Source organism: Dendrobates tinctorius, unplaced genomic scaffold (genome assembly GCF_039654945.1).
Source record: "Dendrobates tinctorius isolate UK_male_01 unplaced genomic scaffold, ASM3965494v1 ptg000070l, whole genome shotgun sequence".
Classification (NCBI taxonomy): Eukaryota; Metazoa; Chordata; class Amphibia; order Anura; family Dendrobatidae; genus Dendrobates; species Dendrobates tinctorius.
Genome location: NW_027361738.1, coordinates 74,193,603 through 74,213,882, shown reverse-complemented (window position 1 = coordinate 74,213,882; position 20,280 = coordinate 74,193,603). Strand labels below are relative to the sequence as shown.

Genomic DNA, 20,280 nt, shown 5'->3' with positions numbered 1-20,280 from the left:
CCCAAAGGAATAGACAGCCCCCACACATGTATTGACGGTGAAACAAGATGAAAACACAAACACAGGTAGGAAAATAGGCTGAGCAAACGATGGGGCCCACACTAACTAGAAAGGACAGGAAAGGAAAGATACTGTCTGCAATCACGCCAAAAAACCCTGCAAAAAATGTCCAACACTTCTGATAGCAAAAAAAAACCCTGAAGTCACTAGACTTCACCTACTATATCAGCACTCTGGCATATTCTGAGAACAGAGCAAAAAAAGGCCAATCTAATAAGGGACAAAAAGCAAACTGGCACATTCAGTGACATAAGAATGGAAATTCAGCACAGCCCCAGTCAGGGCTGGCTAAGCACACAAAAACAGAATAGACCAAACCAAATCAAGTGTGAACAATAGCAGAAAATACTTAGCTTGAGAAGGCAGGAACTGAACTGGAAACTAGAACCTCAGGAGGCAGGAAAAAATCACCAGCATGGGAAAAGGGAGTCGGCTGTCTTAAACCCAGTCTGAGACTCCAGATGTCCAATCCTCGTCCTCATTATCAGGTGGCAGGTCTCTGTTAATTAGATCAGCTTCATTACCTCCTACCACCAGCAGAGGGAGCCCGGAAAGAGAACTCAAGACTGTCAACACAACCAGCTCCTTCACCAGAAACCAGAGGCAGACCAGAAAATGAGTTCACAACAGCTCCCATACTAACTTGGGACCTGGATCCTAACTGGCACCCTAGTCATAGTTACATATAGTAAAGATGGCAGCATTTGTGCTTAGTTCTCTTCACTGGAGTTATGGTGACAACAATCAGTGTGTCAGGATCCGAACCCAGCAGCTCTTGTGCACCAGGCTGCAGCTCTTCCCTTTGAGCTATTCAGCTCACTGGACACTTGCTAATCTAGATACTAGTACATGTGTTGTTCCTGATTACCTCCACCCCGAGTTCCAGATTACCTCTACCCTGATTGGCACCAGCCAGGAATCTGTGGATTGAACTACATGCACTTCCTTCCTTGCGCGATTATTGACCTCCCAGCCAATCTCTCCTTTCATCTGCTGCCTCCTTCAAACTATACTGCTGTTCTCATGTGCCGACCTCTGTCTGAATCCTGACTACGCTACCTGCCGGTGCCGCCTCTAGTGGTTACAATGCCACTACTCCAATCCAGGTCTTTTTATACTACTGAGGAGAGTCCGCAGCAAAGATTTTGTAGATCTCCAAAATGTTCAATCAAACAATAAGGAAAAATAAAACAAGAATAACAAAATAGGAAGTAGAGGTCGATTTTCCTTCTGGCAATGTCTTTGCTTGCGAAACGGCCGGTCAAGATTTGCTCACCGAGGCAAGCTGCCCATTGTGAGGATGTCATTGTGTCTATCAAACAGTTAACATTTCCTGTGGTTTACTAAAATGCAGAAATTATGTATTTTATGGCAAAAGAACTTTTCAACTACGAAAAAAAGCCTTAATTCGAAAACTAATTCAATTCCTGTAATTAAAGACAGAGATAAATATATTATCTGTGGAATACAATTTGTTCTGACGTTCCCTTTCTTTTATATTAAAATCTGAAAAAACATCGGCTTGTTTGGCATTATTACTAGTTAGCATCATTTATTCCATAGTAATTTATTTTCAAGGTTGTACGAGACTGTCGTTATGGTGCAGTGTACATAACCATGTGACTCTGGTTCTTATAGGGCAGGTGTGGGCAATTAATTTTCCTGAGGGGCCACATGAGAGACCGTGACTGTTGTGGAGACTGAAGCAATAGGCTGAAATTGATCTGCTTAATATTAATATTAACATATTAATTATTTTATATTAGTTGTATCACGTAATATTGAGCAGAATTAAGTATGATCCCACATACAACTCCCCTACATACAGTTTGACCCACTGCACACTTATATACAGTATGAGCCCCCTTATAGCCTCCTATATACTGTGTAAGCCCCCATATAGCCTCCTATATACAGTATGGAGCCCCCTTATAGCCTCCTATATACTGTGTAAGCCCCCATATAGCCTCCTATATACAGTATGAGCCCCCTTATAACCTCCTATATACTGTGTAAGCCCCATATAGCCTCCTATATACAGTATGAGCCCCCTTATAGCCTCCTATATACTGTGTAAGCCCCATATAGCCTCCTATATACAGTATGAGCCCCCTTATAGCCTCCTATATACTGTGTAAGCCCCATATAGCCTCCTATATACAGTATGGAGCCCCCTTATAGCCTCCTATATACTGTGTAAGCCCCCATATAGCCTCCTATATACAGTATGAGCCCCCTTATAACCTCCTATATACTGTGTAAGCCCCATATAGCCTCCTATATACAGTATGAGCCCCCTTATAGCCTCCTATATACTGTGTAAGCCCCATATAGCCTCCTATATACAGTATGAGCCCCCTTATAGCCTCCTATATACTGTGTAAGCCCCCATATAGCCTCCTATATACAGTATGGAGCCCCCTTATAGCCTCCTATATACTGTGTAAGCCCCCATATAGCCTCCTATATACAGTATGGAGCCCCCTTATAACCTCCTATATACTGTGTAAGCCCCATATAGCCTCCTATATACAGTATGAGCCCCCTTATAACCTCCTATATACTGTGTAAGCCCCATATAGCCTCCTATATACAGTATGAGCCCCCTTATAGCCTCCTATATACTGTGTAAGCCCCATATAGCCTCCTATATACAGTATGGAGCCCCCTTATAGCCTCCTATATACTGTGTAAGCCCCCATATAGCCTCCTATATACAGTATGAGCCCCCTTATAACCTCCTATATACTGTGTAAGCCCCATATAGCCTCCTATATACAGTATGAGCCCCCTTATAGCCTCCTATATACTGTGTAAGCCCCATATAGCCTCCTATATACAGTATGAGCCCCCTTATAGCCTCCTATATACTGTGTAAGCCCCATATAGCCTCCTATATACAGTATGAGCCCCTTATAGCCTCCTATATACAATTTGAGCCCCCTTATAGCCTCCTAAATACATTGTTAGCCTCCCAAAAAGCCTCGTATATACATTATGAGCTCCTCCATAGCCCCCCATATACACACACACATTCACACATCTAAAAATTCAATAAAATATCCCTGGCTCTCCTCTCTGATCTTTGCCTTGTGCACTGACCTCCACACTGCAGCCACGAATTTGTGATGTCAGCGCGTTTGCTCTCTCAGTTGCACATACTGAATGATGGAAGAAGGAGCCGGCGGCTCCCTCCTCCACCATTATACTCATCACTATGTACATGCTGGGAATACAGATATAGGAGTGATATTGGGATAACAGCCCTTGGGTCAGTGGTTTCAGCTCTTAAGCTGTCTCAGTCCGTAGGCCAGACTGGAACAGCCAGAGGGTCAAATGTGACAAGCAGGTCATACTTTACCCAGGTCTTGTTTAGAGGGATTTATTAGCACCTGGAAATCCCCTTTAAGCTATTTAAATCTTCCTTTCACCACTAGGGGGAGCTCACTGCATACAGGCTTGTTAGTTCATTCAATGGAAACAGCTAATTCCTTGTGCAGTGTTCTCCCCCTAGTGGTGATTGCAGGCAAATAGAATTTTACCATGTATTTTAACCCCTTCATGACAAACCTCTTTTTTTTTTTTTTTTTTTGTTTTGCGGTTTCGTTTTTCGCTCCCCTTCTTTCCAGCGCCATAACTTTTTTTTAATTTTTCCATCAATATGGCCATGTGAGGGCTTATTTTTTGCAGGACGTGTTGTACTTTTGAACGATACCATTGATTTTACCATGTTGTGTTACAGAAAACGGGAAAAAAATTCCAAATGCTGTAAAATTGCAAAGAAAAGTGCAATCTCACACTGTTTTTTGTTTGGCTTTTTTGCTAGGTTCAATAAGTGCTAAAACTGACCTGCCATTATGATTCTCTAGGTCATTACGAGTTCATAGACACCAAACATGTATAGGTTCTTTTTTATCTAAGTGGTGTAAAAAATTTCCAAACTTTGCTTAAAAAAAACAACAAAAAAAAAAAGCGCCATTTTCTGAGACATATAGCGCCTCCATTTTTTGTGATCTGGGGCCGGGTGAGGGCTTATTTTTTGCAAGGCTAGCTGATGTTTTTAATGACACAACTTTTGTGCATATACGTTCTTTTAATCGCCCGTTATTGCATTTTAATACAATGTTGCAGCAACCAAAAAAAAGTAATGTAAGTAAGTTTTGCATGCTTAGAAACTGCCACAACCTGATCGGCTCTGCTACATAGAGGTGATGCTCAGATCACCTCTATGTAGCAGAACTACTGACATGCTATGAGCGCTGGCCACAGGGTGGCGCTCATAACAATATGGCATCAACAACCATAGAGGTTTGACAGCAGCATTTAACTAGTTAATAGCCGCAGGCACCACTGGAGCCCACCTCAAAGAGGAGGATATTGTCATCGGATGTACTATTCCGTCCAATTGCAGTAAGGGGTTAATCCTAACTGAAGGGAAGCTGGGCATTGGGAGCCTTGTTTCAAAACAGCTCTAAATGCTGCAATTCCTTTGAAGGTAAGCTGCCTTAAGACACTCTGCTTTAAGTAATACTTGCCTATATACACTTTTAATACTAGATGGCACCCTCCTAAATGATAGGTAGAGTATGTGAGTGGATTAGCATTTTTCCCCTGCACAGTCTCTCATTTAACCCCTCTTTGCTCTTTGGCTTCAATGTCAACTTTAAAGGCTTTTTCTGACCTCGCATGTTACCCCCTATCCATAGAACAGAGTATAACATATTGATTCGTACACCCCGTTCCTTCGGCCATTTCAGTAAACCGTGACTGCAGGACGGGAGCCATGATAACCGCCTGTTGACTGACGGTATCCGCAGTTCTTTTTTTGGTTAGTCGGCCTTGTGAGATATCATCATTGTGCCTTGATTTACATCTGATGTTGCTCCAAGCCGGCTAATCAAAAGAAGAGCTTGTAATGCCATCACATAAGAGGAGGTTCTTACTCTCCCCTCTAGTGGCCACAGATTACGGTCGTGGCTATTGGATTGGGTCCTGAAAATCGATTCATACAAACTTTCTAATCATCACTGGGGGTGCGACTGTTGAAATCCTCAGAAATCTTAAAAAAAAAAAAAAAACCACTGAGAACCTCTTGATCGAAGAGGACGTTTACCTGTTCAACCTCTACTCCTCTGTCACACACAACTGCAGCACAAGACAAGAGCTGGCAATCTAGCTGACACTCTTAGAAACAGACTTACAATGGGCATAAAGAAGTAGGAAATTAAAATGTGTGATGTCCTTTTGAAGCCCAAGTGCCAACAACAAGGATGTCTTTTGTGTGCAGACAAGAGTTCTAGTTTGGACAGGTAATTGAGATTTGGAATAGACAGGAGAACTCTTTTCAGAGGATTGGACAGTTTGTTAAGACAGGAAAAGGCTTAAGTTTTGAGAAGATTTAAGCGACTATCTAACACCGTTTAGAAATATCTATTGTTCATCACAGGTGCACATTCTTTTCATCCACACATCTTTGCCAGATGCCGGTAGAAAAGTATGAATATTGGGGAAGTATAAATCCGATGGTGACATACATTTTCGACTTAAGGGCTAATCGGGGGAACAAGATGCATATTTTTTCATAACTGTAACCCCTGCCTATAAGCCCTAAATCCATAGTGGCAAGATAACTGACAAAAGCCATGTAATGTTTGATCTCTGGGAAAAGGTAAAATCAAGACGAAAAATATGGCAGTGATCTAAAACTTCAGCGATCATCAGGAGTGAAGTTATCACATAAGTTGGGAATTTCAGAAAATCCCAAAGGGCTGAGGATATCCCACAACCTGGCCCACGTGAGGTCATCACAAGGTGTGTTGGAGGTGTGGGTGTAACTCAGGTACTGATAAAATGTGAAGCCGAATTATGATCTTGGTTTCTGGAGAGAGAGACATTTCGGTTTATCTATGATTCCCGTCCGTTGGACTTTCTTGAAACGGAGCACTCTCCTTCGCTAGGCTGAATCATATCTGTGATTGGTGTAGTAAGTTTCTTTTGGTTTATCTGTTTTATTTTATGTAACTGTATGTGCTGTATTGTTTTGTCCCCTTTGTAAAATCTTTTGTCCTTTTTTTATAAGCACTGCCTATCGTTTGGATTAAATATAAAATGTAATAGTTCTGCTTCTTTTGTTCTGTATACCGCCCCTCAAAGCCATACGCTACCTTACAGGTGTTCAGTCGGTGGGATATTAAAAGTAAAAAAAAGACTGGTGGTGAAAGCTAATGATCTTTCTTGGGTTATTGTGGAGTTTGCCGTGACCATATCTGAGGTATATACATATATTCTATGCGTAGGAATCGGTGGTGTTATATACCATGTGCTCGCTGTTAGTATTCTGATAAGCAGCTTATTAATAGAAACAGCCTGTGGCCTTCTCCAGTGATCGTCGGTCAATAGCGTAATTGTCCGGATGATAGGGGGCAGAAGAGAGCTGTTCACTCCACTCCAAAGATACAGCTGGTGGAGCTGAGATTTGACCACCCCCCTCTTCCCCCGGCTGCGATCTTGGACAAATTGGTGGCAGGGGTGGGACACTGAGTGACCCCTACGGTGTCCCCTCCTTGACACTCTGCTTTAACCATCCATCCTTACCAGGGATATAATCTAAGAAATATATAAAATGGACTGAATTACAGAATACAAATAAAAATCCCTACATGTGAGCAGCAATCACCGAACCCCCTTGTCATACGTTCCGTAGCTGACTCAGCTACGTATGTTCCTAGGTTAGCCTTCGTCTCTGCTTCCTGCTGGAAATTGTACCCTACAGGTGAATCGTTAAAACCCCATCGCATTCTCCATATACAACAGCACAGAAAATCAATAACCATTTGCTAACCATTTAAGAGAGGCAATAATCTTATGCTGTTTCCAAAGCACAGGCAATACGAATGGAGCAGAACTTAATGATTCATTTAACTCTTTGGGGCTAAATTGTTTATTCATAACATATATGTCAACAATATAAAATGTTCATGTTAAGTAACTTTGGAAATGTATTGTAGTGTTTATCCTGTACTGATCCTGAGTTACATCCTGTATTATACTCCAGAGCTGCACTCACTATTCTGCTGGTGCAGTCACTGTGTACATTAGGGTGACCGCAAAAAATCGATGTCGGAATTTTGTCCGTCTGGACCCCACAAAACGATTCCCCTTTCCAGATATTGAGATAGCCAAAATTTGAGCTCGATCAAACGACGTTAACCCGTGCCGCTCGTCGCTCAAAGTTTGAAAAAATCCAAATTGAGGTATTTTAAGATTTAGGTATTTTGCATAGTCTGTTAGACTATAAAGAATGTGACAACAACATTGCAGAAATAGCCCTGACCAAATTTTCGAACCATTTGTGGTATTTGAATGCAGAGTTGGTGGGATTATCGTTTTTTGATCCCACCATTACAGACTATGAAAAGTTGTTAATGGCTAATAAATTGCTCAGTAGCACAGATGAACCATCAGAGCACGCTAGGGTTGTAAAGCCAAAAGTTAGGAAAGAAAAATTAAGAGGTAGGAAGTAACCGACTTTAACGACCTTCTGACAAAAGATGAAGAACAAAAGCAATATGTCCTGCAAGTTGTAAGCAAATGCCGAGCATTATATTCTGACGTTTCAAAAACTACTTTAACAAAAGCTCTAGAATAGATTAGATAACTATGTAAAATTATCAACTCATGTAGGTTAGCGTGCTCTGATGGTTCATCTGTGCTACTGAGCAATTTATTAGCCATTAACAACTTTTCATTGTCTGTAATGGTGGGATCAAAAAACGATAATCCCACCAACTCTGCATTCAAATACCACAAATGGTTCGAAAATTTGGTCAGGGCTATTTCTGCAATGTTGTTGTCACATTCTTTATAGTCTAACAGACTATGCAAAATACCTAAATCTTAAAATACCTCAATTTGGATTTTTTCAAACTTTGAGCGACGAGCGGCACGGGTTAACGTCGTTTGATCGAGCTCAAATTTTGGCTATCTCAATATCTGGAAAGGGGAATCGTTTTGTGGGGTCCAGACAGACAAAATTCTGACATTTTTTTTCCCCCCCATATGAGATCCGGTCACCCTAGTGTACATACATTACTGATCTTGAGTTACCTCCTGTATTATACCCCAGAGCTGCACTCACTATTCTGCTGGTGCAGTCACTGTGTACATACATTACATTACTGATCCTGAGTTACATCCTGTATTATACTCCAGAGCTGCATTCACTATTCTGCTGGTGCAGTCACTGTGTACATACATTACATTACTGATTCTGAGTTACAGCCTGTATTATACTCCAGAGCTGCATTCACTATTCTGCTGGTGCAGTCACTGTGTACATACATTACATTACTGATTCTGAGTTACAGCCTGTATTATACTCCAGAGCTGCACTCACTATTCTGCTGGTGCAGTCATTGTGTACATACATTACTGATCCTGAGTTACAGCCTGTATTATACTCCAGAGCTGCAGTCACTATTCTGCTGGTGCAGTCACTGTGTACATACATTACATTACTGATCCTGAGTTACATCCTGTATTATACTCCAGAGCTGCACTCACTATTCTGCTGGTGCAGTCACTATGTACATACATTACATTACTGATCCTGAGTTATATCCTGTGTTATACTCCAGAGCTGCACTCACTATTCTGCTGGTGCAGTCACTGTGTACATACATTACATTACTGATCCTGAGTTATATCCTGTGTTATACTCCAGGGCTGCACTCACTATTCTGCTGGTGCAGTCACTGTGTACATACATTACATTACTGATCCTGAGTTACATCCTGTATTATTCCCCAGAGCTGCACTCACTATTCTGCTGGTGCAGTCACTGTGTACATACATTACATTACTGATCCTGAGTTACATCCTGTATTATACCCCAGAGCTGCACTCACTATTCTGCTGGTGCAGTCACTGTGTACATACATTACATTACTGATCCTGAGTTATATCCTGTATTATACCCCAGAGCTGCACTCACTATTCTGCTGGTACAGTCACTGTGTACATACATTACATTACTGATCCTGAGTTATATCCTGAGTTATATTCCAGGGCTGCACTCACTATTCTGCTGGTGCAGTCACTGTGTACATACATTACATTACTGATCCTGAGTTACATCCTGTATTATACCCCAGAGCTGCACTCACTATTCTGCTGGTGCAGTCACTGTGTACATACATTACATTACTGATCCTGAGTTACATCCTGTATTATACCCCAGAGCTGCACTCACTATTCTGCTGGTGCAGTCACTGTGTACATACATTACATTACTGATCCTGAGTTATATCCTGTATTATACCACAGAGCTGCACTCACTATTCTGCTGGTGCAGTCACTGTGTACGTACATTACATTACTGATCCTGTACTATACTCCAGAGATGAATTCACAATTTTATCCCTGAAGTTCTGCATAATAGTGCAGCTCTAGAAAATCATAAAGATTATTATTCTTGTATTTCATATACAAGATAAGTAATACAGTGCAGGTGCTAATTTACTCCCCTTTTTCAACTGTGTTATTTTCCATACTGGGCCAGCCATCGGCCTATGAAAACCACTGTGATTAGTGGCTTCATGAGAATTCTGCCACAACTTGGCAGGAGATCGCAGGCATGGGTAGGCCATCAGAAATCTCAGCAAATTTTGTTGCTTGGAGCGCTATTTTAAATTGTTCCTCTAATTCTCTTCTCCTGCCTGATCTGACATCTGATACACTTGAGATACGAAATTCTGTGTACAAGACAGATTTTAGTAATTAGGAGCCATGTCTTAGACTAAGACTTTTTAAAGGCGCTGTTCGTTGTTTTTGGGGTTATTTTCAGTTAACCACTAACAGGTGGAATTTTGACCAAATAAAGTGAATGATGGATATATATATATACACATACAGTACAGGCCAAAAGTTTGGATACACCTCATTTAAAGCATTTTCTTTATTTTCATGACTATGAAAATTGTAGATTCACTCTGAAGGCATCAAAACTACGAATTAACACATGTGGAATTATATAATTAACAAAAAAGTGTGAAACAACTGAAAATATGTCTTATATTCTAGGTTCTTCAAAGTAGCCACCTTTTGCTTTGCACACTCTTGGCATTCTGTTGAAGAGCTTCAAGAGGTAGTCACCGGAAATGGTTTTCACTTCACAGGTGTGCCCTGTCAGGTTTAATAAGTGGGATTTCTTGCCTTATAAATGGGGTTGGGACCATCAGTTGTGTTGTGCAGAAGTCTGGTGGATACACAGCTGATAGTCCTACTGAATAGACTGTTAGCTGCTTTTTTCTTGCCATAATACAAATTCTAAGTAAAGAAAAACGAGTGGCCATCATTACTTTAAGAAATGAAGGTCAGTCAGTCCGAAAAATTGGGAAAACTTTGAAAGTGTCCTCAAGTGCAGTGGCAAAAAACATCAAGCGCTACAAAGAAACTGGCTCACATGAGGACCGCCCCAGGAAAGGAAGACCAAGAATCACCTCTGCTGCGGAGGATAAGTTCATCCGAGTCACCAGCCTCAGAAATCGCAGGTTAACAGCAGCTCAGATTAGAGACCAGGTCAATGCCACACTGAGTTCTAGCAGCAGACACATCTCTACAGCAACTGTTAAGAGGAGACTTTGTGCAGCAGGCCTTCATGGTAAAATAGCTGCTAGGAAACTACTGCTAAGGACAGGCAGCAAGCAGAAGAGACTTGTTTGGGCTAAAGAACACAAGGAATGGACATTAGACCAGTGGAAATCTGTGCTTTGGTCTGATGAGTCCAAATTTGAGATCTTTGGTTCCAACCACCGTGTCTTTGTGCGACGCAGAAAAGGTGAACGGATGGACCCTACATGCCTGGTTCCCACCGTGAAGCATGGAGGAGGAGGTGTGATGGTGTGGGGGTGCTTTGTTGGTGACACTGTTAGGGATTTATTCAAAATTGAAGGCATACTGAACCAGCATGGCTACCACAGCATCTTGCAGCGGCATGCTATTCCATCCGGTTTGCGTTTAGTTGGACCATCATTTATTTTTCAACAGGACAATGACCCCAAACACACCTCCAGGCTGTGTAAGGGCTATCTGACCAAGAAGGAGAGTGATGGGGTGCTACCCCAGATGACCTGGCATCCACAGTCACCAGACCTGAACCCATTCGAGATGGTTTGGGGTGAGCTGGACCGCAGAGTGAAGGTAAAAGGGCCAACAAGTACTAAGCATCTCTGGGAACTCCTTCAAGACTGTTGGAAGACCATTTCCGGTGACTACCTCTTGAAGCTCATCAAGAGAATGCCAAGAGTGTGCAAAGCAGTAATCAAAGCAAAAGGTGGCTACTTTGAAGAACCTAGAATATAAGACATATTTTCAGTTGTTTCACACTTTTTTATTAATTAAATAGTTATATTCATTCATCGCTCCAGTATGTACTCCCCTGTGGTCCCTGCTGTTTTCTGTTTATGCGTTGCCAATCACTGGCTTCGCCAGTTAAGCCAGGGATTGGTTGCAGCGGTCACATAGATGTATGTGATGTCATCACTACAGGGAAGTAAACAAAGAACATCTGGGACTACTGGAGAATCCACTCTGGACCTTCGGGGAAATGAACAAGTGAGGATTGGTTATTTTTTGATATCACATTTCCACCTTTTTAAAGGGGACTTGCATTAAAATTGATGCCTATACATTGTTGAAAAGGGTTGCTCACTACTCAGACAACCCCTTCTCAATCACAATATTTCCCCCATGTATAATAACATCTGTACCTCCCATGCTGGCGCCGTTCCAGCGATGTCTGCAGCCAATCAGTGACCGCTTCACTCGCTTTCTTCGAACAAAACTGACGACCGGACTAATTTAGAGCACGATGCTTGAGAAGAGGTTGTCCGAGTGGTGCTTAACCGTGTGGTTCCAACATCTCCAATAGTGATAGTCTTATGATGTCTTCAGGAACACTTCAGGCAAAATTGTTCTATTGAGGCAAGTTTATTATTACTGTGTTAAATTTAAGACCGCTTAAAATTTGGACAGATGAGGCAGAAGATGCGCCAGGTATACCACAGTGGTGCACGCTGTGTTACAGATGTGCTACATCTTGAATAACATGTTAGACACTTTCCTTACACCACCTGTTGTTTAGTTTACTTTACGCATACGTTAATTTTTCACCCAAATTTGGTGCAATTTTGTCACAACTTGTTGCGTTTAACACCACACTTCCTTTTTTTTTTCTTTTTGCAAATCCAGGTCCTTTTGAAGAAACTTGTCAAAACTGTTCAGAAATGCACAAAAATTGTCTAAAACTCAAAAATAGATATTTGCAGTTTTTTGGTGCAAGTTGAACCAGAATTCTGGCACAATTGTCTTCTATGTCTCCTCGGATGGTGGTACACCTCGTGAAAAGCATATGGCCCTGATTCATCAAGACTGGAATTTTGCACACCAGTTTTTATTAGGTGTACAAAATGGAAGAGAAGGTCCGTGAGGACTGGGCTCCAGCAGCTGAATAAGGGGTGCTAACCCGAAACGCGTCAGCTTATGGATCCTTAATCTTTTTGTTAGCTTTTTGCCTTTTCTCCCCATGTTTTTTATTGTACAGTAAAAATTATGTTTTGAAACTTTATCAATTGGTGCCGGAGCCCAGTCCTTAAGGACCTGTCTTCCATTTCTGACCTGGATACCAGCTTGGCTTGTTTCTACGCTCCCTGCACCACACCCTGACCAAACAAGGTCTGCCAGGGCTCCTATGTGAATGCAAGTGTTCACACTGAATTGTCCTCACTGGAAGATGAGCAGATTGCTATTATTTTCTCTTTCCCTTTGGTGGAGTGAAAGACACCAAATTGGTTTAGGCACATGCCTCTAGTATTAATTAAGGCTTGTTTCACATTAGCGTTTTTTTGCACAGCGCATTGTGCGCTTCCATGCGCATGCGCACCTATGTTTAACATGGCGTGCGCATGGTCTAGCGTTTGCACGCGTTCGTATGCGTTTTAGTGCGCATGCGTTTTTTAAGGTGTGACGCAACCTGTTGCATTTTTGCGTCCGTCCAACGGCGTAAAAAAAACCCCACTTGCGCATGGAATGCGACAAAATAACGCATTACAGTCTATCGGAACACAGGTGTGCGCATGAACATGCGCACGCCTGCGTTACAAAACGCATGCGTTTTAAGAGTTAACATGGCTAGAAACTGGTTAAAACGCATGGTCCTAAAAAATGCAAACGCATGCAAAACGCATGATGCGTTTTTTGCATGCGTTTCTATTGCGCACAAAGCGCAGCGCTAAAAACCGCTAATGTGAAAGTAGCCTAATTTGGCGCATCTTTTATCTGCCTTGCACAACCACAAGAATTATAAGCCAGAGAATGGCTTACGTTTCTGTCGTAATTTACCCCACTTTTGGGTGCACTCGGCCACTTTCCTTCCGACTAACGTAAAAAAGCCAAAAGTCGACAAATTATTTCATAAATACAACCTGAGCAAAAAGATGTTTTATGCTAGAAAAACTGGTGTGGACTGATTTTTGAATCCTTTGAGTCTTGGACCCCGATTCTTCCCGCACCCCTATCCTCTGGCACAGAAATAAGCATAACATTGGGTATCCTTTTTACTAGAATTTTCCTTTAAGGAAATTACTGATGAAACCCCTTTTTTTTTAAAGCTGAACAAATGTATTTTTTATTATATTTGTTGTTTTCTGCGTTTAGGTACGTATATATAACATAATTGTACTTTAGGAAATAAACCTTCATATTTTCCTTTCTCAGCTTTGTGTTCGCAATTTCAAGGTCACATGAAGGTGAAACCTAACTTGTTGTTTTACTGCTGACGGAACATGGTGTATTCATGTATAGTAATCTTCCCCCAAGGCCAAAAGAATGGCAAGCACTTGCCCCTGGTATTTTGTTGAACTTTCAAATTTTCTTTCTTCCACTCATGACCCTTTTGAGCTAGAGAAAACAAGCTCTCAGCATCGACTTATTGTAAATATTTGTCCTCTATTAATATGATTAAAGAAGCCCTTTAACAAAAGCTTGCGCCCTTCTTGTTGTTTATCTTCTTTTCCACCCGACAGGAGCACTCAATGGTATAGCCATATGATGAACATTAACCATTAATATATAGATGTAATAAATATACATAAAAAGTAGGATAACTGTAAATATGATACAATACAATTTATGAAGTATCGTATTAGAGAGCTACACTCACTATTGTGTACATGCAGTACATTACATTACTGATCCTGAGTTACACCCTGTATTATAATCAAGAGCTGCACTCACTATTCTGCTGGTGTAGTCACTGTGTACATACATTACATTACTGATCCTGAGTTACATCCTGTATTATAATCGAGAGCTGCACTCACTATTCTGCTGGTGCAGTCACTGTGTACATACAGTTCATTACTGATCCTGAGTTACACCCTGTATTATTCTCCAGAGCTGCACTCACTATTCTGCTGGTGCAGTCGCTGTGTACATACATTACATTACTGATCCTGAGTTACACCCTGTAGTATTCTCCAGAGCTGCACTCACTATTCTGCTGGTGCAGTCACTGTGTACATACATTACATTACTGATCCTGAGTTACACCCTGTATTATACTCCAGAGCTGCACTCACTATTCTGCTTGTGCAGTCACTGTGTACATACATTACATTACTGATCCTGACTTACATCCTGTATTATACTCCAGAGCTGCACTCACTATTCTGATGGTGCAGTCACTGTGTACATACATTACATTACTGATCCTGAGTTACATCCTGTATTATACTGCAAAGCTGCACTCACTATTCTGCTGGTGCAGTCACTGTGTACATACTTTACATTACTGATCCTGAATTACATCCTGTATTATACTCCAGAGCTGCACTCACTATTCTGATGGTGCAGTCACTGTGTACATACATTACTGATCCTGAGTTACATCCTGTATTTTACTCCAAAGCTGCACTCACTATTCTGCTGGTGGAGTCACTGTGTACATACATTACATTACTGATCCTGAGTTACATCCTGTATTCTAATCCAGAGCTGCACTCACTATTCTGCTGGTGCAGTCACTGTGTACATACATTACATTACTGATCCAGAGTTACATCCTGTATTATACCCCAGAGCTGCACTCACTATTCTGCTGGTGTAGTCACTGTGTACATACATTACATTACTGATCCTGAGTTACATCCTGTATTATAATCGAGAGCTGCACTCACTATTCTGCTGGTGCAGTCACTGTGTACATACAGTTCATTACTGATCCTGAGTTACACCCTGTATTATTCTCCAGAGCTGCACTCACTATTCTGCTGGTGCAGTCGCTGTGTACATACAGTTCATTACTGATCCTGAGTTACACCCTGTATTATTCTCCAGAGCTGCACTCACTATTCTGCTGGTGCAGTCACTGTGTACATACATTACATTACTGATCCAGAGTTACATCCTGTATTATACCCCAGAGCTGCACTCACTATTCTGCTGGTGCAGTCACTGTGTACATACATTACATTACTGATCCTGAGTTACATCCTGTATTATAATCCAGAGCTGCACTCACTATTCTGCTGGTGGAGTCACTGTGAGTTATATCCTGTATTATACCCCAGAACTACATTCACGATTCAGCCGGTTCCTTTTGGAAACCATCAGCAAGTTCCCTGATGGCACACCCGTAACCACTTACCTGAGCTCCTATAATGCATGGGGGACAATTGGATCTGCCGATTTCAGATTCTTCGAATTATTAGAAACAGACCCATGTAGATTTTGAATTGACAAAGATTTCAGCTACGAAGCCTGACTAATTATAAAGGCAGCTCTCGATTATACCATAAGCCATTGCCTAAATTCAGCAGCTTTGGAACCACAGAGAAATCAGAATGATTTGCGCCAGGTAATATAATAACCTAGGCACTGACATATTTGTTAAAAAAGAAATTCTATGTGTCTGTACAGTTCTGTGTTCAGCTTTTTATTGGCTCACAGTGTTGATCTCTGGCTCCGTTCCCCTACAGGTCAGCTTACCTGGTTTGGATATGAAAGTCCTCGAAGCTTTTGGGATTACATACGGGTCACATGTTCTAAAGTATCCCACAGTTGTATCTGTAGTATTGAGAACATGGAAAATGTCAGCTCCTCCAGGGCAAAGGTAAGAAATTCTAGGTGACACCTTGGGACAGGTGAGATAATTCTGTCCTGGGGTGCACAATTCAGCTCCATAACAGGAGAGACCACCCACTTGGCTAAGGGTTCTTTTCTGTGTACTAATCGCTGTACATTTCTTGATGTCTGTTCTTTCATTTTAGGGAAGGGCTTGGATCAGGGTTGCACTTATGGAAAAGCGCTTGTCTGAATATATTACAGCTGCACTAAGAGACTACAAAACCACAAGGTAAAATGAGACACATTTCAATAGTGATTCATTTTTTTTTAATATTATTACATTTGATTTTTCCAACTAGTGGTGTGGCTATATTAGATATTGAACAACATTTAAAATGGCACCTATCTTGTAGTAATCCAATGTGCCAGGGCTGAGAAATCAAGCTTTAAAGACACATGCAAATTAGCCTGGAAGTGCCTTGGGGGCGTGTTGGTAGGAGTGCATTTGACACGCCCCCATTACACTTCAAGGCAAATTTCATGTGGCTTCAAAGCTCCATTTCTCAGCACTGGCGCATCATATTATTACAATATATTGTTTTTATTGTTGTACCAGGGCTTGTACAGCCAGACCAGTATTTTTTATTCATCCTGATGATACTTGCAATAGATGAGTCCCGTGCACCGCTCGCTCTGTTGTCCGTGCACACTTGGTGCAACCCTCTACAAGGTTATTGCAATACAGAGAAATCCAGGACCCAGGGCACCAGACGTCCTCCTTTTTGTAACTTTATTAGTGTAGAAAAATCACAACGTTTTGGCCACGCAGGGCCTTTATCAAGCCCTAGAAAGTCACATACTTAGTTCTCTTTTTCTATGGCTTGATAAAGGCCCTGCGTGGCCAAAACATTGTGATTTTTTTTCGCACTAATTAAGATGCCAAAAGGAGCACGTCTGGTGCCCTGGTTCCAGAATTTCTCTGGGTACCCTTTAATACTTTTACAACCCAATGTAATGGATACAAAGAAAAAATACTATGACGCTGATATCTATAATATCATCGATATAGCCACTAATTGCCTGAACATAGAGGCCATTTCTATAATACAGTGCAGTATTTCTGTATTGCAGTGTCTTATACCAGTCAGTGTAAAACTAACAGGTAACCTAATAGTCCCTACATCCGGGTCTAAAAGTCATACACCTGTAACCGCCTTGGGGCCTTCATTAGCCCCCATCTATCATGCCATCCCATTGAATAAGAGGTGTCCCAAAAGTGGAAACAGAGGAAACCCCTTATCTGTGTCTAACCACCGGTTGTCACTGTTGTTATTGAGAGGTTTAACAGCCAGGATCAGAGTCATCTCTGATCCCACTTGTTCCAGCAGAGTTTCATCAGCGATATACACTTGACTCCATCTGCAAATGGTGCCGGCATGGCTCCTGTACCCAGACCATAACCTAGCCCATATTTAAAGTTTGCCTGGGATTAGAAAAAAAAAGTTGTTGTTTTTTTGTTTTGTTTTTATTTAATCCTACACAATCCTTCAAAAAGAAAAGCTAATAAAAAATAAATTAACTAATACCATGTAGTAAATAAATTAATAGTAATAGTTTGGATCAAATCAATGTAAAAGCCATCCAACCACGGCAAGGTGACCCTACTCGGGATGGTCCTAACTATTGTCGTTCACCTCACTATGCGTCAGCAGATGTAAAAATAGATAACGGAGGTGTCTGAACAGTTGGGACCAAGGTAATACCCTGCCCTTATCTATTTTGAGCTAGGTACCATCCTGATTGGGTACACCTTGTCGTAGTGGGATGGGTCTTTTTTTTTTTTTCGTTTTTCTTTTAAATATCCAAGCAATGTTTACTAAGTACCCTGTGTAATTTACATGCACTGTTACTATTTATTTATTTACTACAGGGTATTTGCTTCATTTTGTTTCTTATTTTAGGTTCTGCTTGTTTAATGGCCACAACGTGAATTCACACCAATGCATTGCACTCATGCCAATGTATGCTTTGGTTCCATTTTTTTTTTATAGGTTTCATGTTTGGGAAAAACTGCATAGACTGCCATTCCCTGTCTGCCCGCTGTAGCATATGGCAGGCCGGTCGCGATATCTGCTCTGTAATTTCCTCTAAATAATATGCAAATTTAGTTTTGTGCAATTTTTTTTTTGCTCTCTCTCTAGCTGAGAAAATTTCCTCCGTGCAATCTGTGAGCGCAGAGCATTAATCACAATGTACTCTCCCGTACAGATAATGCCATAAAAATTCAATGAAATGCACAGTCGGGGTTTGCGCTGGCGGTTATGTCATAATAATGTATTGCAGACCTGCTGTGTTACTGACAATCTGTTTGCTAAACTGAAAGCTGTTTTCTGCCCCATAGGAGGTTTTATGACGACGGAGCTATAGTCTTAGGTGAAGAAGCAAACATGCTCGCGGGTATGCTGCTCGGACTCAATGCCATTGATTTCAGGTAGGGTTATCACGGTACTAATAGTGCACACAGAGGCCGCGCGGAATTCGTTAAGGGAATACATTACCAATGCGTTGCGGAGGTTGAAGAAATATTGATCCTCTTCCAAATACCCCGATTCCCTTCACACAAGCGTAGAATAAAAGGGAAACTGTCAGCAGGATTAGGACTTCGCATTGCCACAAGAACAGTTTCCAATAATGATCTCCTGTCTTATGACTGATTCGTCATAAAGGAGAAAAACCACTTTGATCATGGCCTGGCCCCACTCTTGACTTGATAGAAATCTCACACGTCAAGAACTAAATCAATAGCCGCCTCCAGTGATATCCGTTGCTTGTACATACTTGTACATATCATTTTCATTTCGCATGGGACATCAATAGAGCCTGGAAGGAGATCAACCAGACTGTTTACTGGATTTATCACCTCTGATTTGATACAATAATAAAAAACAAAAAATTCTCACTCTTGTCAAATCTGTCAGAAGATGATCGGTTCCCTTTTTAATGGTAAAATACTATTTACTTGCAGCCACCACTAGAGGGAGCTAATCGAAGACTGGATTACTATTGAATTCAATAAGAGGTGTCTAAATCTCTTTATCCCTCCCCCTAGTGGCAGCACCTGTCTGTGATGATATTGCCCTGTTTGTTTGTCGGTCATTCGATTTGTTCTGATGTTAGAAGTTTAATGGTGTTGTCCAGGCTTTGGGGTTTAATTCTGCAGTCACTCTATGCACACTATAAGGATTCTCCAGTGCCAGCATCGGGAGCGGACGGGCGTGTGACCACAAGTATGCAATTTGCATACATGCAGTCACGTGATGACAATAGCGGCAAGTGAATAGAGCAAGGTTGGAAATGTTTAGTTGGAATGTGGCCGGAAGTATGCAAATACTTGCAGTCACATGACTGGATAATCCTGACAGTGTGACTGCAAATTTGAGCCCCAAGCTCAATTCCTTTTAAATCAGACCTGTCGTTTACTTGATAAAAATTGTAAAAAAAATACCTGGGCTCCCCTGATTCTGACACTTATATCCATTTTGCACTTTGTCGCCCTATTGCAGTGATAATCACAATAGCGCAGCATGAGAAATCCCTGCTTTGCAGTCCAACTGAGTGTTTTGGTTTTTTTTTAGTGTCCTCTTGGAATGGGCGCTCTAACTCCTCCCTTCTGGATGTAGCCAATCACAGCTTTGCCGCTTATGAGACTGATAGGCTGATAGCTCGGCTGCTGAGCTGTGATTGGCAGCATCTGGGAGGGAGGGGTGAAAGTTGCATGCCTTCAGAGAAAACTATGGAGAAACACCCAGTTGTTCTACAGACAGAGATTTCACATGCTGCGCTTCATAAGAAACAAATATGAATATCTCTGCACTATAGCGATGCATGATAAAACGGAAAAAAGTGTCAGAATCAGGGACGCGCTGGCATTTTTACCAGATATTTAAATCCATAGAGTCGAGGATAACTAACTGATGACTGGGAGTCCATCTGATGGGAATAGATTTTTGGATCCAGCAAATTATGTTCTTGGTCTTTGGAGATCTCTGCCAGTACAGTATGTCTAACTAATCATTAACGGATCCTAGTAAATAATTG

At 41.4% G+C, this 20,280-nt stretch overlaps 1 protein-coding gene across 2 annotated transcripts in view; it reads left to right on the top strand.

Annotated features, from left to right (window-relative positions):
• RUNDC3B (RUN domain containing 3B) overlaps positions 1-20,280 on the top strand; it is a 174,720-nt gene that overhangs the window by 69,066 nt on the left and 85,374 nt on the right. For both annotated transcript variants that reach the window (XM_073581919.1, XM_073581920.1), the window contains exons 3-5: positions 16,095-16,228; positions 16,386-16,471; positions 18,584-18,673. In XM_073581919.1, coding sequence (XP_073438020.1) covers positions 16,095-16,228; positions 16,386-16,471; positions 18,584-18,673 — 310 coding nt within the window. The remainder of the gene's footprint in view (positions 1-16,094; positions 16,229-16,385; positions 16,472-18,583; positions 18,674-20,280) is intronic.